The sequence below is a fragment of the Electrona antarctica genome (genome assembly GCF_951216825.1).
Source record: "Electrona antarctica genome assembly, chromosome: 12".
Lineage (NCBI taxonomy): Eukaryota > Metazoa > Chordata > Actinopteri > Myctophiformes > Myctophidae > Electrona > Electrona antarctica.
This window is the reverse complement of record NC_136793.1, coordinates 8,792,269-8,818,753: the sequence shown is the minus strand read 5'-3', so window position 1 is coordinate 8,818,753 and position 26,485 is coordinate 8,792,269. Positions and strand designations below refer to the sequence as shown.

At 47.1% G+C, this 26,485-nt stretch overlaps 2 protein-coding genes and 1 long non-coding RNA gene across 5 annotated transcripts in view; 1 reads left to right on the top strand and 2 right to left on the bottom strand.

The window, feature by feature from the left end:
* Nucleotides 1–578: 578 nt before the first annotated feature.
* Nucleotides 579–2,015, bottom strand: LOC306934189. The gene is made up of 2 exons (XR_013791296.1): nucleotides 1,683–2,015; nucleotides 579–1,103 (listed from the first exon to the last, which is right to left on the bottom strand). It is a non-coding gene; the product is annotated as an uncharacterized lncRNA (long non-coding RNA).
* Nucleotides 2,016–2,225: 210 nt separating this feature from the next.
* Nucleotides 2,226–26,485, top strand: part of LOC306934173 (major facilitator superfamily domain-containing protein 6-A-like) — a 37,847-nt gene continuing 13,587 nt past the window's right edge. For 2 of the 3 annotated variants that reach the window (XR_013791294.1, XM_079516695.1), the window contains exons 1-9: nucleotides 8,266–8,538; nucleotides 12,071–12,235; nucleotides 12,882–13,057; nucleotides 14,397–14,502; nucleotides 15,122–15,506; nucleotides 16,517–16,782; nucleotides 17,934–18,250; nucleotides 19,152–19,386; nucleotides 19,879–19,993. Coding sequence is in view for 2 of the 3 variants with exons in the window: in XM_079516695.1 (XP_079372821.1) it covers nucleotides 12,073–12,235; nucleotides 12,882–13,057; nucleotides 14,397–14,502; nucleotides 15,122–15,506; nucleotides 16,517–16,782; nucleotides 17,934–18,250; nucleotides 19,152–19,386; nucleotides 19,879–19,993 (1,763 nt within the window). In the remaining variant the exon portion in view is untranslated. Of the gene's footprint in view, nucleotides 2,385–8,265; nucleotides 8,539–12,070; nucleotides 12,236–12,881; nucleotides 13,058–14,396; nucleotides 14,503–15,121; nucleotides 15,507–16,516; nucleotides 16,783–17,933; nucleotides 18,251–19,151; nucleotides 19,387–19,878; nucleotides 19,994–26,485 lie in introns of those variants that run through there. The other variant, XM_079516694.1, reaches the window with a different exon arrangement.
* LOC306933624 (alpha-N-acetylgalactosaminide alpha-2,6-sialyltransferase 6-like) lies at nucleotides 25,571–26,461 on the bottom strand (the record flags this gene model as incomplete). Its single annotated transcript, XM_079515941.1, has 1 exon — nucleotides 25,571–26,461. The coding sequence occupies one exon, from the start codon at nucleotides 26,459–26,461 to the stop codon at nucleotides 25,571–25,573; it is 891 nt and encodes a 296-aa protein (XP_079372067.1).

Here is a 26,485-nt window from a genome sequence, read left to right as displayed (position 1 = left end):
AGGATATTGCAAGTGGACGCCTAAATAGTTGGCAAAACGCTAAGACGCATGTATTATTTATTATTTAATATAACATTTATAAAATAAATTAGAAAAATGTCAAGGTTCCTTTTTTTTCTTTCTTTTAAAACCTTGAATTAAAAAAAAAAAAGGTGTCCTTTCTTTGTCAACCACTGGTAATACAGTTTAATATCTCTGCTGTCGGGAGGAAACCTCATAACGCCAACATTTTCAGGAAATGAAAAATATACATTCAGGAAATAAAGAAAACCTTATTTTTTTAAAACAAAGCAATAGGCCTACTGCCTCATCAAAGTTGGTGTTGTAACTTTATATATTGTCAATTACTTCCATGAGAGGGGGAGAGGTGGTGGAGTTAGTTGCTTTAGCAGACATTTTGAGGGTCCAATGGAGTTAAGAGGTATTGTCCAAAGCACTTTTTATAGTTTCCATTTGTTCCATTGGTTCAATATATATAATATATCAAAAATGGAGTTATGAGGTTTCCTCCCGACAGCAACGAATATAAATGTGAATGGTCAGACACTGAAATTGATTGCACCAGTAAAACACGTTCATTATATTTAATGCACTTTTATTATGGAGACCCGGTACAAGTCAATGGGTTGCGTTGACCCAGACAATCCACTCATTATGGGAGAGACTACGAAGGGCACAGATAGAAGGTGCAGGATAAGAACATCTCAAGTCACCCCATCGCATGAGGCTTGTATGGCTTGTAACAACACAGTTTTCACTTGTAGCACCTTCTGGCTGTCCATTAACCCACAAGATGTAGCTCGCTTTGGAGCCATCAGACCACATCCATCTGCCCTCCGTGTGAACGTCACTCAGCCCAATCCAGGTCCATTCCCTCAGTGGGTCGAAGTTCCGGATCAGGGTTCGGACAAAGTTGTCTTCCCCGCCGCTGTGGATGGACACCAGGTTGGCACCTTGGCCCAGGCAGTTCCACTCTGCGTCGGACCAGGTGAAACGTGAAGCCACGTACTTGTAGCAGCGACCGTTGAAGCTGTACCAGAACATGGGACAGGATCCGCGCTCTAGTTTCACCTCGTCCATGGGAGGAGCAGTGTGCACGGTTCCTGTGCATGAGAAAATAAAGGTGACAAATGGAACTGAAACTGTGACGCCAGGAATAGAAGAACACGTTTTGGTTCCAAAAACCAGTAAGACGCCTTAAAGCCAAGGCGAGAAGCGACCGCAGGTCTGAAGCAAAGGCTGTGCAAAGCACACTTGGAATTATACAACTCGTTTGGATTGGAGGATTGGCAGAGTCTGGCACAAGTGAAATCTCAACTTTGTGTGTGTGTGTCGGATAACCTGTTTACGTTAACGTTTTTTATAAAGAACCTTTAACCATCACTTAAAATTAAACCTACTACAAGTATGTCTACATCGTTGGGGGGGGGGGGGGGGGGGGGGGTCCAGGGGGTCTCCAGCTAACCGATTGGAACCAAATTAACCCTTTACAGTTATTTAACTATGATAGTATGTGTACAAATGTTTGTGAATAATTTACGGGTCCATTTGGTAACATTTGTACATTTGAGTTAAATTATCACTGAGGATTGTAGAGATAAAAAGCTCCATACGGAACCATAATGGAAACACATATGACCTTTTAGAGAACCATTTAAGAAGTATATATTATTTTTCTGTACCCAGTGCCAGGCCCAGCAAGCATAGGAGTTGAGGAACCCGCAACATGTCAGCGTGAGATGGTCTCTGTGTCCGTGGCGCTTGGTTTGGGGATGCCGGGGTCTTCTTGAAGGGTGTGTGTCCGTGGAGCTTGGTTTGGGGACAGGTTGGGGTCTTCTTGAAGGATGTGTGTGTGTTGCTGTCTCTGTGCTTCACTTTTTTATCTCCCCCCGGCCCACACATGAGGGCGTCTTCACAGTTTCACACAGGTGCTTTCCTATCAGCCATTAGGCTGGAATGCCCCACCCATGCTCACCGACTGTGGTGCTGCCAGACTATCTAAAGAGCCGCGCACGTCCGCAGCTTATTTTCCGAGTTTTTAGACAGCTGGTGGATAGAAATTAAGCTCCACCTCCGCGGACGACTTGCGCGACGGCCAGATTCCCGGAAACGCTCTCCTCCAGCTGCTATGTTTATTTTATTTTTTTGTATCCACGTTTTTCCCCGCCAACGTACTGGGGCTCCTTTTGTGTGTGCTTTGCTTCCTTCAGGCTGTGTTGCTATGTCTGCTTATTATAAGCAACCTTTGACTTGTTTTTTCTGTAAAGTAACTATAGCACAAAAACCCAACCCCCATTGAGGGCTTATGGTAGGGGAAATAATGCACTTTTGCACAAAATAACACCTGGTCCTCTTTGGTGGAGATGTAACAACTACAAATAAAGGTAAGAAAGCTTTCTAGCATGGAATTCTCATTTAAAAGACATTGTAAAAAGTGGACTGCACTTCATTTATGGGGAAAAAGTACACATATATATAGCATTTATAGGCCTATAGCAAAAGTACAAATATAGCATTGTCTACAACGCAGCCCTTTTCATGTCAAGGCCCATTATTTGGTAAATGGTAAATTTATATAGTGAATTTATCCAAGGAGCTTTACATAGAGTGCATTACTGTACATTCACACACATTCACAGTACACACCGATGGCGGCGGAAACCATGCAAGGCACCAACCAGCACATCAGGAGCAATTAGGGGTTCAGTGTCTTGCTCAAGGACACTATGACACTAACTCTGGGGGAGCCTGGGTTCGAACTGGCAACCTTGCGGTTACCATCCAGCCACTCTACCCCTGAGCCACTGCCACCTATTTACCATGGCAAGGCCCATTATTTGTTCTGCATTTGAGCCACGGACCACCATGTGATGTCATTGGATAAGATTCAGTCCATGTGATGTTGATACCATTAGGAGAGACATTATCTACATTATCTAATTGTGTAGAGCTAGGTAAGCAGATGTTTTTAACAATAATTAACTCTTGAGAGTGTAAAATGAAACCAAATTGACCCATAAGGGTCCATTTTGTCAAGATCTGCTTCTTTGTGAGCTTGTAGGTCTGCTATTTGCAAGTTTAAAAATGATCTAACTTATTGTACAAGCACTGCTCTATAGCAGCGACTCCCCCTGTTGAGTGAGGATATTGCAAGTGGACGCCTAAGTAGTTGGCAAAATGCTAAGACGCATGTATTATTAGGGGCGGCTGGGCTCAGGAGGTAGAGCAGGTCGTCCAATGATCCATTGGTCAGCGGTTCGAATCCCGGCTCCTCCTGTATGTCAAAGTGTCCTTGGGCAAGACACTGAACCCCAAATTGCTCCCGATGTGCTGGTTGGTACCTTGCATGGCTTCCGCCGCCATCGGTGTATGAATGTGTGTGTGAATGGGTGAATAAAGCGCTTTGGATAAAGGCGCTATATAAATGCACCATTTACCATTATTTATTATTTAATATAACATTTATAAAATAAATTAGAAAAATATTATGTTAAAAATGTCAAGGTTCCTTTTTTTCCTTTCTTTCTTTTAAAACCTTGAATTAAAAAAAGGTGTCCTTTCTTTGTCAACCACTGTTAATACAGTTTAATATCTCTGCTGTCAGCAGGAAACCTCATAACTTCAAAATGTTCATTTTTCAGGAAATGAAAAATATACATTATTCAGGAAATAAAGAAAACCTTATATTTTTAAAACAAAGCAATACAGCCTCATCAAAGTTGGTGTTGTGACTTTATATATTGTGTATTGTCAATTACTTCTATGAGAGGGGGAGAGGTGGTGGAGTTAGTTGCTTTAGCAGACCTTTTGAGGGTTAAGAGGTTTTGTGTTTTTTACTACTTTCCATTGGTTCAATATTCTCAAAACAACACACAGACGTAAAGGGTGTTCAATAGCACTGATTTATGCCAAAAATGGAGTTGAGGTTTCCTCCCGTCAGAAACGAATATAAATGTGAATGGTCAGACACACTGAAATTGATTGCACCAGTAAAACACGTTCATTATATTTAATGACCCGGTACAAGTCAATGGGTTGACCCAGACAATCCACCCATTAGGGAGAGACTGTACGCAGGGCACAGATAGAAGGGGCAGGATAAGAACATCGCAAGTCACCCCATTTAGTATGATCATTTGTAACCACACAGTTTTGACCTGTAGTACCTTCTGGCTGACCCACGTGCCAGAAAATGTAGTTTGCTTTTGATCCGTCCGACCACATCCATCTGCCCTCCGTGTGAACGTCACTCAGCCCAATCCAGGTCCATTCCCTCAGTGGGTCGAAGTTCTGGATCAGGGTTCGGACAAAGTTGTGTTCCCCGACGCTGTGGATGGACACCAGGTTGGCACCTTGGCCCAGGCAGTTCCACTCTGCGTCGGACCAGTTGAAACGTGAAGCCACATACTTGTAGCAGCGACCGTTGAAGCTGTACCAGAACATGGGACAGGATCCGCGCTCTAGTTTCACCTCGGCCTCCTCGGCCCAGGGAGGAGCAGCGCGCACCGTGCCTGCACACAAACACACACACACAGAAAAAAAGGTGAAAGTGGTTCTTCAGAGTGATGCCCTAGACAGAAGAAAACAACTGTTTTCTGTTCCAGAAAGAACCATTTTATAAATGGTTCTATGAAGAACCCTTTAATTGACCACTTAAAAACCCCTCATCGGCCGGTGTCTCCCAGGGTCTATAGAGCGTCGCAGTCCCGCCCCCTTTCATGACGACGCCAGGCCCAGGAAATAATTCCCAATGCATTTTTCCCATAGACATTTGTCACATTTCAAAACGTATATTTAAAGACCTTATAAGCGTCGTACAAACCCAACTCGAGTTGTGACAAATCATGACAACAAACACAATATTCTGGACCAAACAAAAAATTACAAAGAAGAAAAACGACAAAAAAAGTGTTGTAACCTGCCGTTTTCTTCTTCTTTCTAATTATTTGTTTGTTGTCAAGACTCACAACTCGAGTTGGCTTTGTACGACGCATAAAAGGTCTTTAAATAAATACTTTTTGAAATGTCTATGAGGAAAATGAACGGGGAATCATTCCCTGGGCCCTGGTAGGTGGCGGGACTGGTAGGGGGTGGGACTAGGCCCTGGTAGGGGGCGGGACTGGGCCCTGGTAGGGGGCGGGACTGGTAGGGGGCGGGACTGGACCCTGGTAGGGGGTGGGACTAGGCCCTGGTAGGGGGCGGGACTGGGCCCTGGTAGGGGGCGGGACTGGTAGGGGGCGGGACTGCGACGCTCTATACTTGGTCAGCTTATTTTTTCCCCCTCTAGTCTAGTGGTTACCAGCAGTGTTGATTTTGTCGACTAAAACTATGACGAAAAATGTTCGTCGGCTACCTTTTTCCACTGACGAAAACTAAATGGAAACTAAATGAAAAGCTATTGTTGACTAAGACTAAATATATTCACAATTTCGTCAACAAATAAAAACTACACTCAAATGTTAGGAAGGGACTAGTGGACAAGATATCCAGTATGAGTCATTTTACACTTGGTTGCATGCTGAAAATAGCAAATCTACAAGCTCACAATGCGACGCGTTGTGAGCTTGTAGATCTGCTATTTTCAGCAAGTGTAAAATCAGCCATTACGACGGCAACAAGGCCCACCAAAACACATTTTAGTCGACTAAATCAACTGTAGATTTAGTGGACTAAAATCTTATGAAAAAGCATACTGTATATGGCTGTACTGTAATAAGCCGTATGAGGGTAGAGTAGACATACTGTATATGATGCAACAATATGGAACCATATGGAATCCTATGGCCTTTTAGCCAGTGGTCTAAGTAGGGTCTGGGGACCACCAGGGTCAAGGGGTTCCAGGGAGGGACCACCAGGGTCCTTGAAGGGGTTCCAGGGGGGACCCCCAGGGTCCTTGAAGGGGTTCCAGGGGGGACCCCAGTAAAATGAGTTAATGTAGTATAGCATCAACATCAGTCTGACTCCAACCACTTGTCTTTAACTCTATATACGTTGGCTATTTGAACATAGCTTGTAGATCTGATATTTTCACACACAAAAAACATCTTGGGGTAACCCCGGGGTCCCCATACGAGGGACCCCGGGGTTCCTAGGCTGGCACAAAATATTTTCAGGTCAGGGTCAACAACTTACAATTACATTTTACATTTAGGGGATCTTCTTCTTCTAATAATAATAATAATAATAAATAAACATTATTTCTCTGTACCTAGTCCCAGTGCCAGGCCCAGCAAGCATAGGAGTTGAGGAACCAGCAGCATGTCAGCGTGAGGTGTCCGTCCGTGGAGCTTGGTTTGGGGACAGCCGGGGTCTTCTTGAAGGGTCTACAGTATATGTGTGTGTGGTGCTGTCTCTGTGCTTCTCTCTTTATCTGCCCCACATATGAGGGCGTCTTCACAGCTGGAGTCATATGATTGGTCATAATGCATTAGCAGCTGTGGCGTTCACATGCATTCCCTTGACCCACCTTTTTACACCTTTTCCCACGCACGCAGAGAGAGAGACAGGGGGGAGGCATGATTTGACACTTTGGGAGAATTTAATAATTATCATTAATTTATTCTACCAACTAGAGTAGGGCGGCTATGGCTCAGGAGGTACAGCAGGTCATCTAATGATCTGTGGGTCGGCGGTTCGAATCCCAGCTCCTGTCTACATGTCGAAGTGTCCTTGGGCAAGACACTGAACCCCACATTGCCTCCAATGAGTCGGTCGGTGTGTCGGTGTGTGAATGTGGGAAGTGAGGACGCTGGCGTTGACTGTTCGCCGCCTCACCTCCCTATGAATGAATGAACCATTGTAAAGTGCTTTGAGCACTTGGAAAAGCGCTCATGCAATTCATTATTAGAGTAGAATGAAAACTACATTTCTGCCTGTCGACAACAACAACACAGTGAAGACACAAATATGTCATGGGTTGAAGTGTATCTGTTCTTGTTTGCATGGTTGTGGTCATGCCTATATATAGGGGGGGGGGGATTATGATGTTTCTTACATTTTGAGACACAAGAGGACCGCTCTATTAAAAAACAACAAAAAACAAACAAATAATCAACTATCAGACAAAGCTAAAAAGTTTCTATTACTTCTAAAGCTTGTAGCTTTCGGGAGAAACGACATCTGGTGCTAGGTAGGCAGAGCACTATATCTACTCTGTCAAGCATGTGTGTGGGCTGGGGCAGCAAACGCATGCACGCACGCACGCACACACACACACACACACACACACACACACACACACACACACACACACACACACACACACACACACACACACACACACACACACACACACACACACAGAGCAAGCAGAGTAGAGAGAGAGGGGGGCATGATCATAGATATATATAAACACTAGATGGCTCAAGGCGGAGTTTCTGACGTCGTTCATCCGGCAGCCATCTTACTTCGGGGCTACAGTACAGTATGTTCAATGGCAGCTCAAACAGAAACAGTCATAACTCGCTCAAATCTTGACGGATTTACAAACGGGTTGGTTTATTACAAACGTTGTCAACGTGGCTATGATTCAGGACGCTTATCTGCTTAATTTATGTTTTTTATATGAACGTCGTATAAAAGCATATACGTATGCGGACGTCTCTGACGTTTATAACAAACCAACCCGTTTGAAAATCGGGTGAAAAGTGAGCAAGTTATGGTCATTTAAGAGTACATGCCCCATAGACACAATGTTATGTGTCCCGAGGTAAGATGGCCGCCACGTAACGACGTCGCTCTCCATTGGCCAACAGCGCGGGTGAGCTATCTAGAGTTTATATATATCTATGGGCATGATGACTTCAAACTAGATCCATTATTTAACTCCTACACCACCTCGAGGTGCTGGTGTAGGAGTTAAATAAGTCCACAAGGGGGCATCAGTGTGATGCATTAGGCAGCTAGTAGACCACCAGTCCATCTGCCTGTCCCCTTTTTGTATCTGCATCTTTAAATGAAAAATAACCAAAAAATATATATATATTTCAAAATAATCAATTAAGTAGGACTAGTATGTGTACTAGTGCTAGTTAATTGATTATTTTGAAATAAAAAATATATTTTGAACTTAATGTTATGTTATTATGTTATTATTAGTAAAACGGGTCCCACGCACCCAACATAAAAGTAACACGTAACGTTTCCGGGTCATCCTTCCTTCCTAGTAGTGACGTTACCGACTCATCCTTCATCCCCCCCCCCTTACTAAATATTACGTTTCGGCCTCATCCTTCATGCGTGTTGTCCCAGTGCGCAGCATGTGGTGCGCAGCAGCGCAGCGGCAGGTGGAACCTCCCCGTCCCACAACGCGTCCATTCAGACACTGATCACTGTATGGATCCACCGCTGATCTGATCAGTATTTGGGCTTTTTGGGGACGTTTGAGGACATTATTATTTATTATTATTATTATGGGATGATCGATGGAAGGCACAGCCAGAGGAGACAACAATTATACAACAAAGCGCGACGTTTTAATGTAACATTTAAAACATAAAAGGAGAGGAAAGAACAGAAAGGAAAGCCGAGGAGGAGCAGGTGAGGTAACCGTGTGTTTGTGTGTGTTTGTGTTTGTGTGTGTGTGTGTTATTTTAATACCGTTTTCATAGTGAGTGATGTTGTTTATTCTAGGCAGCGCGCGTGAGTGTGTGTGTGTGTGTGTGTGTGTGTGTGTGAGATGTGCATGTGTGTGTGTGAGATGTGCATGTGTGTGTGTGTGTGTGTGTGTGAGAGATGTGCATGAGCGCGTGCGTCGCGTCCAAATCATATCATATATCGTTGTTTGTTTGTTTTGACTTTTGACCAGAGAGAGAGAGAGAGACTACACAAGTTATACCTTGTTCTTGTTATTCCATTTGTCTATTAGATAATGAATTCCAGGACAATACAATAAGTTATGTTGTTTTCGTCCTGCTTTTCGTTAGCTGCTCGCCTCAGCGTCGCTTTTGTCGTTACAACGACGGTTACTTCCGCATATCAGAGCAATAATGTAGATAATGTAGCCTACAGACTTGTCCTGTCATGAAGTCTGTCTCGGTGGATTCATTCCTCTAAGTGGTGTGATGACCTGAGTCATGAATCATGATGTCATTGTTGTTGTTGTTGTCTGTCGAACCAATTAATTCACGGAAGATTCTATAATTCATTATTTTATTATTAGTTTTTAGTTTGAACTGAATCTATCCTGACTGAGTGACTGAGAGATACGTGTCTTGTTTCACTGGAAAGCTGGTAGAACCTGTTTCTGTCTGTCTGTCTGTCTGTCTGTCTCTGCTTATGTACAGACAGACAGACAGACAGACAGAAAGCCTTCATAGGAGAAAGTGCCCTTTGTAATGACTACTGTACTGTACTACTGTACTACTGTATGTCATTTTCATATTTAAACGGCGTATCTCAACTGTCATTCAGTCAGTACAAAGGTTGTAGAGTAATGCACTGCAGGGCGTTCAGTTTCCCTCTGATGGCGTTCATCTGGGGACCCCCACAGAGGCCACTGAGGGACCCCCACAGGGGCCACTGAGGGACCCCCACAGGGGCCACTGAGGGGGTTCATCTGGGGACCCCCACAGGGGCCACTGAGGGACCCCCACAGGGGCCACTGAGGGGGTTCCACAGGGGCCACTGAGGGACCCCCACAGGGGCCACTGAGGGGGTTCATCTGGGGACCCCCACAGGGGTCACTGAGGGACCCCTACAGGGGCCACTGAGGGGGTTAATCTGGGGACCCCCACAGGGGCCACTGAGGGACCCCCACAGGGGCCCCTGAGGGACTTCATCTGGGGACCCCCACAGGGGCCACTGAGGGACCCCCACAGGGGCCCCTGAGGGGGTTCATCTAGGGACCCCCACAGGGGCCACTGAGGGGGTTCATCTGGGGACCCCCACAGGGGCCACTGAGGGACTTCATCTGGGGACCCCCACAGGGGCCACTGAGGGACCCCCACAGGGGCCCCTGAGTGACTTCATCTGGGGACCCCCAAAGGGGCCCCTGAGGGGGTTCATCTAGGGACCCCCACAGGGGCCACTGAGGGACCCCCACAGGGGCCCCTGAGGGGGTTCATCTGGGGACCCCCACAGGGGCCACTGAGGGGGTTCATCTGTGGACCCCCACAGGGGCCACTGAGGGACCCCCACAGGGGCCACTGAGGGACCCCCACAAGGGTCACTGAGGGGGTTCATCTGGGGACCCCCACAGGGGCCACTGAGGGACCCCCACAAGGGTCACTGAGGGGGTTCATCTGGGGACCCCCACAGGGGCCACTGAGGGGGTTCATCTGGGGACCCCCACAGGGGCCCCTGAGGGGGTTCATCTGGGGACCCCCACAAGGGTCACTGAGGGGGTTCATCTGGGGACCCCCACAGGGGCCACTGAGGGGGTTCATCTGGGGACCCCCACAGGGGCCACTGAGGGGGTTCATCTGGGGACCCCCACAGGGGCCACTGAGGGGGTTCCAGGGGGTCCGCAGCAAAAATGAAATTAAAGATATATTTCACTTTCAAAAATACTTTTGATCATTTTATCGTCTACTCAGGCTTATGTGAACACCTTACCTACACCTTACCTACACCTTACCTACACCTTACCTACACCTTACCTACACCCTTTCGAGCCAGCTCGTGTACTAAGATCATCCGGAACGGCCCTTCTGACCATAAAATCAGGCTGCAAAACAACTGTAGGCGACCAGGCATTTGCGATCCGGGCACCGTCACTCTGGAACGCCCTGCCCCTGGAGATCAGGCTTGCCGAGTCTGTGTCGCATTTTAAATCGCTCCTAAAGACTCATTTTTACAGAGCTGCATTTAGCCCATCACCCATGTGATTCTTTTATTTTTGAGTGGTGTAAACCACTCCTACAACTGGCTTTTGTGTGCAGAAAAAAATGAGCATGGTTGCTATGTTCAAAATAATTTCTGACGTAATTAAATCACACCCGGGTGAACTGGATGACCGTAGCAACCATGGTCATTTTTTCTGCACAAAAAAAGCCAGTTGTGAAATCACATCCGGGTGTGATTTCATTACGTCAGATCAGAGCTGATCATGCTATATAAAACCTTACACCACTCAGTTCACACGGGTGTGATTTTTTATTGTTATCTTCTGTTATGTTTTATCGACAAATCTCTTCTATTGTATTCTATGCCTTTTTGATCCATGTTTTTCTCTATATAGTTCTGTTAAGCACTTTGTGACTTGTTCTTAAAAGGTGCTATACAAATAAAGCTTTATTATTATTATTATTATTATTATTATTATTAGACCAGTGGTTCCCAAACTTCTTCATGTCAAGGGACCCCCAAATTGACACTAATTAGCCCGCGGACCCATGAGAGAAGACGTTTACGGCTCTAGCAGTGATTCTCAACCCAGATTTAATTTCAAGGACCCGCCAGTTTGACATGAATTAGTCTACGGACCCCCATTTAACTAGAAGTGAAAGCCCTAATTCGCGACCTTATTCTTTGGGTCATGGCCCACACTTCATGACCAATTGAACATAGGTGAGAGCTGAGCCTTAGATAGAGACAGAGTTACGCAAACTGCGTTCACTTCATGGGGCTTCAGTCCAATGGCGGCTCTCCTACATAGACTTCTATTGGTCACTTCATAGGGCTTCAGTCCAATGGCGGCTCTCCTACATAGACTTCTATTGAGAATGGGGACAACAAATAGGGACAAGTCCTGGACCGGAAGTAGGCAGAAATGTATTGGACCCAGGCAACAGCCCAGCTTTAATGATCTTAAATCCCTTTATTTTAGATTGTTTTGTAGTAATAGTACAACATAAACATTACAGAGACTTTAGTTGTTATTACTGTACAATACTTTAAAACAGTTGTCATGTTGCACACATGCTTAAAATAGCTCTTATAATTGTGCCGCCCTCGTTGAAAACTCCAAGCTATTTCCAACTCCAGCTTGTCTCAGTTCAGGCTGCATGAACACTCGGTTTCTGCCCCCTCAATGTCGTAACTCTTCTATTAGGCTCTGGCTCTGGGTGAGAGTAGGAACGAAGGATGCTTCAACACGCGTGTGATGTATTTTTATTTGTATTTCCTCCAGTCATGCCGTCGGACGACAAGCTGTGCATCCTGACGGATGACGAGGACGACGCCAAGAGGAAGTATGTCCTGGCGGAGCCCTTCAACACGCTGTCTCTGACGCTCCGTCCACCACATGCCCACTCGGAGCCGCCACCCACAACTTCGGCCACGCCCCCTCCACAAGGTTATTATAGTTGATCCATTTTGGGGCGGGAACCCCTTTTGGTGTTTTAAGCATTATTTAAAACTTTAACTATTGAAAGATAGCAGATCTACAAGCTCATAGCGTGGCACCGAGTGCCGCGCTACGACCTTGTAGGTCTGCTATTTTAGAAAAAAATCGTGAAAATGTGGCGCAAATCTTTGAATATATATTCTTTCAGAGCGAACGTTTTAACTCAAGACTTTTCTTCCGGGGTGTCCCTGGAACAACATATTTTCAGATGGGGGGGGTCGGTGACCAAATACATATCATGTTTGGGGTCCTTGACATGAAATAGTTTGAGAATCACTGACAGAAACATAGGGCTTTTCAGAAAACTGTCATGATTTAGAGACATTTTGTAGAATCGAGCTCAGGTCTAAATGCTTTAACCCACTCTGGGCGGGAACCCCTTTTGGTGTTAGCATTATGTTATGCTTTAGCTATTGAAAAATAGCAGATCTACAAGCTCATAGCGCGCCACCGAGTGGCGCGCTACGAGCTTGTAGGTCTGCTATTTTTGAAAAATCGAAGAATCATTGACATAGAAACATTTTCAGAAAACTGTCATGATTTAGAAGACATTTTGTAGAATCTGATCTCAGGTCTAAATGCTTTATCCATCCAGGTCCAGAGGAGGGAGGGGCCCTTCCTCCCCCCCCCACGGCCCCCCCCTCCATGGGCTGCTGCGAGCGTCTGTGTCTGCACGTCAACAGTCGCCTGCTGGTGTCCAAGGTCTTCTACCTGTTCTTCTACGCCGCGTACGGCTCACTGCACCCCCTGCTGGCCGTCTACTACAAACAGGTAGGTGGCGCCAGTTGTCACAATTTGCATTACTTTTAAACTCATTTACTCATTTACTCATTGGGTGGGTCTGAGCACGAAAATAGCATGGTTGTTTTTCACCACCTGTGCGCAACCTAACACACACACAAACACACACGCACATATTAACTGTATATATATATATATATATATGATTCCGGGTGTGCCAGTACAGTACAGTAGAGGGTACAGTAGAGGGAGCCCCCACACGGTAACTCTGTCATTTCTGTACCGTTTCTGGCGCGGGGTGGCTCGCCGGAACCGGGCCGGCACCCTGGGTGCGTTCCTGTGGGTCTGAAACCCCCACTACTACCCACCACTCACTTCACACTGGTGTGATTTTTATTTATATCAATTGATTACGGTTCACAACTGTGTCCTGTACGCGCAGTCACGCACATAACACACCGGTAGCGGTCCGATGGAGAAAAAAACCGAATAAAAACCGGAAGTGAAAATTCCGCTGGCTTTTGCCGTCTATGGCCACGCAGTTTTTAGAATCGTAATATCTCGGATTCTTCTTTTTGGCTCAAAACAAGCTTGGTTTGCGGCTCGTTTTCTCTAAACGATGTGATCGCCGGTTACAAAATGTATGTTTTGTGGTGAATTATATAACATTTGCGGGCCCGTTACATAGCGTTTATTCACTTCCTGATTCCGCCGAGTGAGTTAACCCATTTTGGGCGGGAACACCTATTGGTGTTTTAAGCATCATGTTGTTATACTTAGCAGATCTACAAGCTCGTAACGCGGCACCGAGTGCCGCGCTACGAGCTTGTAGATCTGCTATTTTTTTAAAATCGTGAAAATGTGTGGCAAATCTTTGAATGTATATTCTTTACATAGCGTTACATAGCGTTTATTCACTTCCTGATTCCGCCGAGTGAGTTAACCCATTTTGGGCGGGAACACCTATTGGTGTTTTAAGCATCATGTTGTTATACTTAGCAGATCTACAAGCTCGTAACGCGGCACCGAGTGCCGCGCTACGAGCTTGTAGATCTGCTATTTTTTAAAAATCGTGAAAATGTGTGGCAAATCTTTGAATGTATATTCTTTCAGAGCGAACGTTTGTAACTCAAATCTTGGCTTCGGGGTGGGGGGTCCCTGGGTTAACATATTTTCAGATGGGGGGGTCGGCGGCCAAATACAGATAATTCTGGGGGTCCTTGACGTGAAATATTTTGAAAACCACTTATGTAGAAACATGAGGTTTTTCAGAAAACTGTCAGGATTTTAGAAGGCATTTGTAGAATGGAGCTCAGGTCTAAATGGCTTAACCTTTTGAAATGTGCTTTTTTTCCACGACCACAACCAGCTGGGCATGTCGCCCAGCCGCAGCGGGCTTCTGGTCGGGATCCGGTACTTCATCGAGTTCTGCAGCGCCCCCTTCTGGGGAGTGGTGGCCGACCGCTTCAAGAAAGGCAAGTAATTAACTATTAACTATAATAATAATAGGGGGCGGGAGGGATGGGTGTGGGCAGAGCCATAAGACAGAGTTGCGACATTGAGGGGGCAGAAAACTTGAGCGCTGTTCATGCAGCCTGAGAGAGTGACAAGCTGGAGTTTGAAATACATTGTTTTCAACGAGGGCAGCGCAAATATCAGCCATTGTAGGCATGTGTGCAACATGGCAACTGTTTTTAAGTATTGTACAGTAAGTCTCTGTAATGTTTATGTTGTACTATTACTAGAAAAGATCTAAAATAAAGGGATTTAATTTAAGGAGTCTATGTAGGAGAGCCGCCGTTGGACTGAAGCCCCATGAAGTGAACGGAGTTGTCGTAACTCTGTCTTACTCTATGGCTCTGGGTGTGGGGTGCCCCCCCCCCGTGGCTACAGTGAGCTTGGAGATAAGCTATTTCCGATGGTTTACACTGTGTGTGTGTGTGTGTGTGTGTGTGTGTGTGTGTGTGTGTGTGTGTGTGTGTGTGTGTGTGTGTGTGTGTGTGTGTGTGTGTGTGTGTGTGTGTGTGTGTGTGTGTGTGTGTGTGTGTGTGTGTGTGTGTGTGTGTGTGTGTGTGTGTGTGTGTGTGTGTGAAGGCAAGGTGGTGCTGCTGTTCTCCGTGCTGTGCTGGCTGGTGTTTAACTGCGGCATCGGCTTCGTCCAACCGGCTGAGATGAGCTGCACGGAGAAAGGAGGCGGAGCTTCTCTCACCACGCCCCAAACCCCGCCCACCACCACCACCCCGCTTCCCCCCGGCAACGACACGTTGCTGCCTAGCGACGACGGCTCCACCAATCTCAGCCGCCGCGGCATCCGCAGTGCGGATGCCGGCGTCCTCCTGGTGGGGGCGGGGTTCTGGGATTCGAACCGCGAGCGGCAGCGGCGCAGGCCGGAGAGGAGCGTCGGCGGCAGCGTTGACGCGGAGGTGTCGAACAGCACCGCGCCGTTCAGCGGCACCGCTTATGTAACGGCCTTTCCAAGGTTAGTCATGCACACACACACACACACACACACACACACACACACACACACACACACACACACACACACACACACACACAGCTATGACCCGATTGTTAAACCCATTTTGGGCGGGAACCCCTTTTGGTGTTTTAAGCATTATGGCATTAGTGTCGCGCTATGAACTCTGCTATTTTTGAAAAACCCTGAAAATGTGGCACAAATCTTTGAATATATATTCTTTCAGAGCGAACGTTTTGAACTAAAATCTTTGCTTCTGGGAGGTCCCTGGAACAACATATTTTCAAATGGGGGTTGGCGGCCAATTTCATATAATGTTTGGGGTCCTTGACATGAAATATTGAGCACCACTGATACAGAAACATGAGGTATTTCAAAAATACAGGTCAGAGGAGGAGGCATTCTCCTTGTGTGCAGAACACCTCACAGTAGCCTACTGGAGCCATAGCCTACTGCTGTAAGTGTGCATGCTTACCGTATAGGCTACGTGCTCTCAGGTATAAACAGTTAAAGCTGTTGTTATGCAAAGTAGTATCCATTTAAATTCCGCACGGTACTTGACACGGTGACTAGGTTTCTCCGTCCTTTTATTAATCTCCGTCCTGAGTGCTGGGCGTTACAATAAAAACTGTTTTAAAAAAAAAACTACAGGCGACCGGCCCTTTGCAGTCCGTGCACCTTTACTGTGGAATGCCCTGCTGCCCCTGGAGATCAGGCTTGCAGACTCGGTTCCTCGTTTTAAATCACTCCTGAAGACCCATTTTTATAAAGCTGCTTTTAATCCTTTATCGTTGTGAATGTTACGTATTTTCTGATGTATTTTTCACTTTCTGTTATCCAATGTTTTGCTATTATTATTGTGTTCTTTATTGTGTTCCCTTTAATTGTTGTTAAGCACTTATATAAATAAAGCTTTATTATTATTATTATTATAATTGATAGGACGGAGAACTCCGTTTATGCCTCTCAGGGTGTTAACGGGAGGGATTGTGTCTTGATTATCTCTCCAGAACATCCAACGGCACGCGCCCTGCAGAGACGTTCTACAACACCACCTCCAGTACCAACACCACCACCTCCAGTACCAACACCACCACCTCCAGCACCAACACCACAACCTCCAGCACCAACACCACCACCTCCAGCACCACACACGGCCCTCCCACCAGCAGCACCACCTCTCCTGCTCCAACACCACCCAAGGAGTACCAGATCATCTACAACCAGAGCCAGGTGGAGAACATCTTCCTGCTCATCCTGCTGGTCATCATCGTAGGTAATTAAGGACGCTCGTTAATTAAAGACCATCCAGACAGTCTCTATTACTCATTTTAATTATTTCTGTGCCGCTAGCTGTTAGGCCTCATTCATACGTACCAAACACCAATCAAGCAAATGTTTGGTCGTTTTTTTGGGCCACCACAATGCTTTTCCAATGGGAGTCACATAGTTTGACCAAACATTTTTGTTTGATGAGGGGGGAGGGGCAGAACACCACCAGCAATCAGCAATCAAACACAACTGTTTGATCAAACCATGTGACTCCCATTGGAAAAGCATTGTGGTGGCCCAAAAAAACAAAAAACGACCAAACATTTGCTTGATTGGTGTTTGGTACGTGTGAATGAGGCCTTAGCGTAAATGTAGTTAACCTGTGCCACCATCAGCGTTCACTTTAAGATAATTAGTTTCCACTTTCCACCCCCCGTCGGGAGCGACGCGGTACAAAGCCACAAATGACATCCGAACTTTGTATGGCTGAAGATCCAACAAGGACAGCGCTCGTAGATTCCGACTTATGGAGGTTTGAAAATCCTGCTTTGAACCGAGGTAAATGAGAGGAGTTGTAAAGATCCCATAGCTGGTGGTGACGGAGGCGTTGCATAGCAACCGGAACAATGTTAAAAGCTGCCATGGGGCTCAACCATTATATACACAGAGTATACGTTGGCGTCCGTATATATATATATACAGACCTATAGCGAATAACGTCCCATAGCTGGTGGGTACGTATACAGACCAGGGAGAGAGAGAATTAAACTTAATCAGCATGCTAAAAACTAACAAGACCTAAGGTCTAACTAACAAGACCGCAAGGACCTTTTTCTTTGTGCTATCCATTTTGGACTGAGCGTTTGACTGAACTCTGTTGCCGTTTATATATTCTGTCTAATAAACTATTCAATCAATCAAACACAGATTTTTTTGGTGCTGCTATCCCTTTGATGCTCAAGCAGTTGAGCATCTGGCATTCACTAGCTCACTCACTCACTCACCCACTCACTCACTCACTCATTCATTCATTCAGTCATTCTTCGTTCATTCGTTGGTTCCTTCAGTAGAGTTCTTCAGCGCCCCGGCGGTGACCATCGTGGACATTCATTCGTTGGTTCATTCATTAATTCATTAACTCTTTCGTTCCTTCAGGAGAGTTCTTCAGCGCCCCGGCGGTGACCATCGTGGACACGGTGACGCTGCAGAACCTGGGCGCGGCCAACCGCGACCGCTACGGCCTGCAGCGCATGTGGGGCTCGTTAGGCTGGGGCGTGGCCATGCTGGGTGTCGGCATCTGGATCGACCACACCCACGTGACCGTGGCCATCGACGGTTTGGGCTGCGTCCTGCCCGAGGTCCGCCTCCACAACTACCAGATCGCCTTCATCATGTTCGGCGTGCTCATGGGCGTCGCCCTGGTGGTGGCCACGCAGTTCTACTTCGGCGAAGGGGACGGGGACTATCGGCAGGTAACGTTGACGGACGGGGGGCCCCGCTGCGGATGTTTTGATTGGTCGGTTGGTCTGTCCCGTTCGAATGGACCGACCACTTAACACATTGACTGCCTGAGGCATTCATTTTAGACTAGATTTAGCAGACCTGATTTCTACAAAATGTCTTTCTAAATCCTGACAGTTTTCCGAAAAACGCTATGTTTTGTGGTCAGTGGTTCTCAAACTATTTCATGTCAAGGACCCCCACAATTGACCTGTATAGCTAAGCAACTCCCCAAACTGCTATGGTCCAATCACAGCTAAGCATAACATGGGTTAGACCAGAGTAATCTAGTAAGAGAGTGGCGACACGCTTTGATCTCGCCGCAAAGCGGGGCGCTATGGGCTATAGTTCCAAACATTGGAACTATCCCATTGAGATAGAATGAGCACTTCCGCATTCTATTGTTACAATGGGAGTCAACTCTAGTGTCGCCACTCTCTTAATAGATTGCTCTGGGTTAGACTAACCTAACACAAGAATTGAGTGTGTGGTCGTTGCCTAGAGACGAGGCAGCCAATCAGAACGATTTGTTGTCAGTATAGCAAGTGGGCGTGAAAGCACCGCAGAGAGTGTTGGTTAAAGTGCTTTAACGCTAAAGGGACACTGATGCTTTCCAGGTCTTAATGGGTTAAGAGCTATTTTAGAATTAGAATTAGCAGATCTACAAGCTCACAACCTAACGCCGTATTGTAAGATCTGTAATTTCCACTTGTATTGAAAGTTGTTGTTTACACTTTTGGTTTTGTTAAAATTCTCGCCCATATAATGACGTTAAATTAAGTGTCATTTCTGTATTTTCCGTAAATAAGTCACGTCATCAATTGGACCAAAATTAATTATTAGTCGCATTAACGGTCACATTCCCGTGGGCAGGAGGCGGCGCTACATGAGGGGGGCGGGGCCACAGAAGAGGAGGGGGCACGGTCTCCGGCAGGGGCGGAGTCTTCTTCTTCTTCTTCCTGTGCGGACGTGTCAGCGGAGCAGGAGTTCCACTACAGCGACCTCTTGAGGATGCTGTGCAGCGTGCGCTACAGCTCTGTGCTGTTCGTGGCCTGGTTCATGGGCTTTGGATACGGATACGTCTTCACCTTCCTCTACTGGCACCTCGGTAAGACTAACTACATGTAGTTTTAGCTTGTAGATGGCTTGTAGATCCGCAGTCGGGAGTCCATAAGAGCCTAAGAGGGCACTTTTGGAAGACTGTGACGCGTTGAGAGCTTGTAGATCTACTGTTTTCCGGACACGACCCCGGACCTTGTTGGCTACTGGAGATGCGGCGATGACATGGATTTCTAAACGAATTCTTTCAGCGCAAAATGCTGCGTTCCAAGATCACGGGAGTTCGGAAGAAAAAAAAAACATTTCTCGGGTATGGCATGCATGCAAAGGAGAGGAGTGGCATTTGCATTTCTCTCACCATAGTAAATGCTGCACTCGGGGTCTGGAAAGGGCAGTTGTTTTTCGGACAGGTAAAAGGGGCTGACTTACTTACTTACTTGGATCCCGGGCAAAATGTCTAATTTCTCTTTTCGCTGATGTGTCTCTTGTGTTTCATCACCACCGTCCCCATCCTCCTCCTCCCCCTCCTCATCAACACCAGAGGACCTGAAAGGGACCACCACGCTGTTTGGAGTGTGTTCGGTGCTCAGCCACTGCTCAGAGCTGGCTGCCTACTTCACCAGCCACAAGTTCATCGAGCTGGTCGGACACATCAGGTAAGAGAATGACCAATCAGCCCTCAGCTATTCCTGTAAGAAATACTGGGAGGGGATTGGGAGGGAAGGGCGAGGCTTCCCCTCCCCATCTCCTCCCCTTACTGGGCGGGTAAGGGGAGGAGATGGGAGCATTCCAGCAGCCAGCTCGTAGCATGGCTCGTTAGGCAATAGGCTTTCAATCTCTAACCTCCTGGGTCCACAGTGAGAAAGTTACTGAGAAGTACTGTACACCCTCTATGGTGTTTTGAGTGGTGCAACCATAGATATAAGAAAGCTATAGATGGCTCACCCGCGCTCTGGCCAATGGAGAGCGACGTTGCTACGTGGCGGCCATCTTACCGAGGGGCAGCATAACATTGTGTCTATGGGGCATGTACTCTTTAAATAACCATAACTTGCTCAATTTTCATCCGATTTTTCAAACGGTTTGGTTTGTTATAGTCAGAGACGTCAGAGACGTCCGCATACTTTTATATGACGTTCATATGAAAAACAAAATTAAGCAGATAAGCTTCCTGAATCATAGCCATGTTGACAACGTTTGTAAACCAACCCGTTTGTAAATCCGTCAAGATTTGAGGGAGTTATGACTGTTTTTGTTCGAGCTGCCATTGAACATACTGTACTGTAGTCCCGAAGCAAGATGGCCGCCGGGTGAACTACGTCAGAGACTCCGCCTTGAGCCATCACAGCCTTTATGTCTATAGAGACACACGGGGACTAAAAATGTCACGCCCCCAAATGAGACAGCGTCCCCACTTCTGGTCCGTTAGAACGGTGTACTGCAGGCCAGCCCATTTCTTTTTTCTGGTTACAGTTACAGGAGTTTTCACTACATGGTGTGATATGAAATGTAAGCTTACCCTAATCACAGTAAACATGTCTTCAGTCATTTTCAAGTTACTGTAGTATAGTCACTTCAGTTGGCTGGAGTAGATTGTGATGAAATCCTATGTATTGAATCGAGAATCATTTTGAATAGAGAATCGTTTTGAATCTGGAAAAAAAATGCTTTTGAATTTTAAAAAAAAAACGTTTTTGGATTGATAATCGAGTTGAATAAAAAAAATCGTTTTTAAATCGAATCGTGACCCCAAGAATCAGAATCAAATCGAATCGTGGGACACCCAAAGATTCACAGCCCTACTCTGCACGTTGCTTAGCTGTTTCCAGTGCTTGTGTGTTGATTGTATAAAATGGGCTTCTCTTCTATTCTGAACTCAAACGGAGAACAGAGAGCTTCTTATGTGACGTGTGCTGTGCTGTGGCAGGGAGCAGTGATATCTGACACTGTGGTGTTGGCTTACACGCACGCACGCACGCATGCACGCACGCACGCACGCACGCATGCACGAACACACGCATGTCACACACATACACGCACGCACGCACGCACGCATGCACGCATGCACGCATATCACATGCACGCACGCACGCATGTCGCACGCACGCACGCATGCACGCATATCACATGCACGCACGCACGCATGCACGCATGTCACTCGCACGTACGCACGCACGTCACACGCACGCACGCACGCACTCACACACACACACACACACACACACACACACACACACACACACACACGTATGACTATACTCTTGAGGACATCGTTTTAGATCAGCATAGAACATGTTTGACAATGACGTACTGTGGGCTTGTATATCTGTGAGCTGTGCTGTGAGCTTGTAGATCTGTGAGCTGTGCTGTGAGCTTGTAGATCAAGGAGATAAATAGGCCCATCCTATCACACCCGTGTGAACTGAGTGGTGTAAGGTATTATATAGCCTGATCAGCTGTGGTCTGACGTAATGAAATCACACCCGTGTGAACTGAGTGACCATAGCAACCATGCTCATTTTTTTGGTACGAACAAACACGTGGACACGTAAACTAACAAAGCCAGTTGTTGGAGTGGTTTACACCACTCAGAAATTAGTTGAGGATCTAGTTAAGCTGCATGATAATAAGGGGAAATTAGCGAAATGTGTGGCAAATCTGGCACCTTTCGTTTTACATCACCTAATCAACATGACTTTAATATTTTAGCGCCCCTCACTTCACACGGGTGTGATTTCTTATTGTACATGTTAACTCGAGCTAGGTTCTAAACGGCTGTGGCTCAGGAGGTAGAGCAGGTCGTCCAATGATCCCTGGGTCACCGGTTCGAATCCCGGCTCCTCCTGTCCTGTCCACATGTCGAAGTGTCCTTGGGCAAGACACTGAACCAATGAGTCGGTCGGTGTGAGCACGCCACCGTCGGTGTGGGAAGTGAGGACGCTGGCGTCGACTGTTCACCTCATGTATGAATGAATGAACCATTGTAAAGCGCTTTGACATTTTTATTTAACTACATTGCAAAAGTAGCACTACTTTTCATGTAAAATTGCTGTGCAACAACTGTAAACATGCAATGAATTGCATTTTTATAGCGCTTTTCCAAGTGCTCAAAGCCTTTGAGCACTTGGAAAAGCGCTATAAAAATGCAATTCATTATTATTATTAAACAAGAAAGCATGTTTACAGTTGTTGCACAGCAATTTTACATGAAAAGTAGTGCTACTTTTGCAATGTAGTTAAATAAAAATTGTGAAAAAAGCTTGGGGGGAATCAAGGTTTTTAGGTCATATGTCTGGAAAATATTGTGAAAAATCGTATCGTGAACATCATATCGTGATACGTATGGTATCGTGAGTTGAGTGTATCGTTACATGCTTACTGGTGCTCGTTGGACACTGTCCTACTGTACTTGGAACGATGCAAGGTGGAAATGCTTTCCCCGCCCAGTTATTATGTCTGTGTCCCTTTTATGCCCATACATGGAGTTATTTGACGGGCATGCCCAAATATGGGGTTATCATTGTCATGTCAGAACATGCCAGCTCCATATATGGCGATATACTGTAGGGGTGATCAGGTCCAGAGGCCGGGGAGATGCCCTTTTGTGGCGGTTCTGGACAACCGGCTATCCGACGGACTCGACACCGGGCCACTGCACTCCCTCTCTGTGGTGGTGTGGAGCGCGTTTGTCAAATTTGAAGTCGGTGGGGCGAACGGGTTCTCGAGTTACGTGGATTACAGACGTACACATGTACAGAAACATTTTTGAGTGGTGCAACCACTCCCTTACGGAGCTACTGTATGTGTGTGTGGCTGGCTGGGTGGGTGGGTGGGTGGCTGCGTGGGTGGCTGGGTGGCTGGGTGGCTTGGTGGGTGGCTGCGTGGGTGGCTGGGTGGCTTGGTGGGTGGCTGCGTGGGTGGCTGGGTGGCTTGGTGGGTGGCTGGCTGGGTGGGTGGCTGGCTGGGTGCGTCTGAGCACGAAAACAGCATGGTTGTTTTTCACCACCTGTGCGCAACCTAACACACACAAAAACACACACGCACATATTAACTGTATGTGATTTCGGGTGTGACAGTACAGTACAGTACAGTACAGTAGATAGAGGGTACAGTAGAGGGACCCCCACACGGTCGGTAACTCTGTCATTTCTCAACCGTTTCAGACACGGGGCAGCTCCACACAGAGTTGCACCACTCACTTCACACGGGTGTGATTTTTTTTTAACCATTAAACAACTTTCTCTCGTGAGGAGGATCAGGAACATGGTCTTCACATTGTCTGGTTCTCAAATTCTACCATACTAGTGAGGACATTGTGCTCTTACAAAACACGCACGCACACACACACGCACGCAGTGTCGGCTTACGGGCTGGGCCGTCTAGCCTGTGTAGAGAAAACAAAGCAGCTCTTTCAGCAGAGGACAGACTGCAGGACGCACTCTCTGTGTGCTCAACCAGTGGCCCGGGGACCACCAGTTCCCCAGGGACCACCAGTGGCCCGGGGACTACCAGTGGCCCGTGGACCACCAGTGGCCCGGGGACCACCAGTGGTCCGGGGACCACCAGTGGCCCGGGGACCACCAGTGGTCCACTTATCCTAGCTAGCTCCCAACCCGGAAATAAACAGGAAGTCTAATCCTAGCTCATTATACAGAGCCGAAGATCTGGTACCCACACTGCCATCTACTGGAGGTACTCGGTACTGCTCCCTACACAAGTCACAGATTGGTGTGAAATCACCATGGTACAATAGTCTCAAAAGTAGCCACACACATCCGTGGACATTAACAGCTACATTTGGGTTTAGAATTTCTAAGTTGACTTACAAATGTTAAGATTTGAGATACATCTGACAATTAGACTTAGGAATTGCACTTCACAAGTACAAATCTGTTGTTACAGATACAGATAATTATGAGACTGTTCTCTCAGTCTCAAAAATACTCACACACATCCGTGCAAATTAACAGCTACATTTGAGTTAAGTTGACTCACAAATGTGAGATACAAATACAAATGACTCTGCGTGCATAGGTGATTTTATTTTTTACAAGTTACAAATCATATGACAAACAGCGAGGTAAAAGAGTCTCATAATTACTCACAAAAACCAGTGGAGAGTCACAAATAAATCTCCTTCTAAAATGTATAAGTTGACACACAGATGTGGGTATTTGAGACACGAAAGTGGGTATTTGAGACACAGAAGTGAAAATTTGAATTACGAATCTGAGAAGAAGAGTTACAAACCGTACTTTACAAGTACAAATGTGATTTACACTTGTTACAAATTGCCTATACGAGTACCAATCTGTTTTTACGGATACGGATAATTATGAGTCTGTTCTGATTCCATAGAGGAGGGTGAGACAGGTGGTAGCTGGGGTGGAGGAGGGTGAGACAGGTGGTAGCTGGGGTGGAGGAGGGTGAGCAGCAAAATGTTTAGGCAGACAGCAGCACAGCAGTATCAGTGAGCAGTACAAACTTCCAGTTTAAATAGCCGGTATGAAGATGGAATGAGTGTGTGATTGGATAAGGGGATCATGTGAATGAGAACATGATGCTGAGACGGCCCAATGAACGGTCAGCAGCAACTGCACTGAGTTTCCTGACTGAACTTGCTCTGCACATGTCTGTGACATCATGTCTGTGACATCATGTCTGTGACATCATGTCTGTGACAGGCGCGATGCTCATTTTAAATGTTTTGGACATAGCAGGTTTCCACCCAACTTCAATTCTAACCTAGGGTGACCAAATATTCAGTCCCTCAAACTGGGAGCCTCAAATCAATGTTCACCCTAACCGGTCCATTTGTGCACTCTCTGAGTTACAGACCCATCAGGGTCCATTTAGCTGGGGACCCCCTGGAACTTCCTCAAGGACCCCTATAGGTCCCCAGACCCCACTTTAAAACCACTATAAAAACCTCAGGATGTGAATATACAACTTTGGCAAGCAATGTGTAAACAGTTCATAAAGTTAACATAACTAATAACTAAATGCATTTGAAATTCAATAAAAAAAGTTACTCTTCAGGATTCCAATTAAATAAAATAGCAAAAAAATGATTCAGGTTTTCAATTCAAATATAGCAAAAATAGCTGATCGGCTATTTTTGCTACAACAGTAATATGCACTGTCTGTGGCCCTCTGGTACCGAGTGTGGAAATATCTTGGCCCTCGCCATCGTCAAAGTTACCCAGCCCTGCTCTAGACAGTCTTAGTACCTTTCACCAGGAGGGGTGAGCGAACGTGATGTTATGGGTCTGGGCCCAGCGGGCGTACACCCGCTTCTCCGTGATGAAGCGATGGCTCCCTCCCGGCAGACCCGCCTCGTGCTCCAGGTAGTACTCGCACTCCCCGGGTCCGTCCGGCTGGTAGTAGTGATACGCCGTCCTCCTCGGAGCGTCCGGCGCGGCGGCCGTCGCAGCAGCAGCACAGTGGTCGGGCGGGACCATCCCGTACACGGTGACGCGGTCGCAGCTCTCCGTGGCCATCGCCATGGCGATGAAGCCGGTGCTCAGCCAGTTCTGCGACCCGACGCCCGCCTCCAGGCCCGTCTCCTTCCGGTACAAGGCGTCGAACTTGGCCCGCTCCGCGTCCTTGCCGATCCTGAAACAGTTGGAGGAGCGTTTGAAAACCCTGCAGAAGCTCCCGATCAGGGGGGAGTACACCAGGGGAGAGTACCAGGGGAGTCCCCAGAAGACCACGTTGGCCGGGACCCGGCGATCCTCTAGCAGTTCGGCCCAGTTTCGCGTGGCGAACTTGTCGACGGCGCGGTGCCCCAGCAGCCTCAGGGTGGTGCGCGTGCCCACGTCGCGCTCGTACCCCGAGGTGGGCGCGTCGTTCATGCGGATCACGCACTCGGCGCCGTCGATCTCGTCCCCGGCGCCGCTGCCCAGCACGTGGCCCGAGCTGGTCACCAGGGCGCAGCGGCGGCAGCGCATCACGGCGCGCGCCCCGAGAGCGCCGCGACCGCCGCCGCGACCGTCGTCGTCGTATAAGTCGCGCATGTAGGAGGAGGAGGGCCAGAGGATGAGGAGGGTCCACAACAGCAGGAGGAAGGTGGCGGCGTCTCCGAGGAGGAAGATGGCTCCCAGTTTCACCAACCTCTTTGGCATAGTTTTCGACTCTCCGTCGACGAG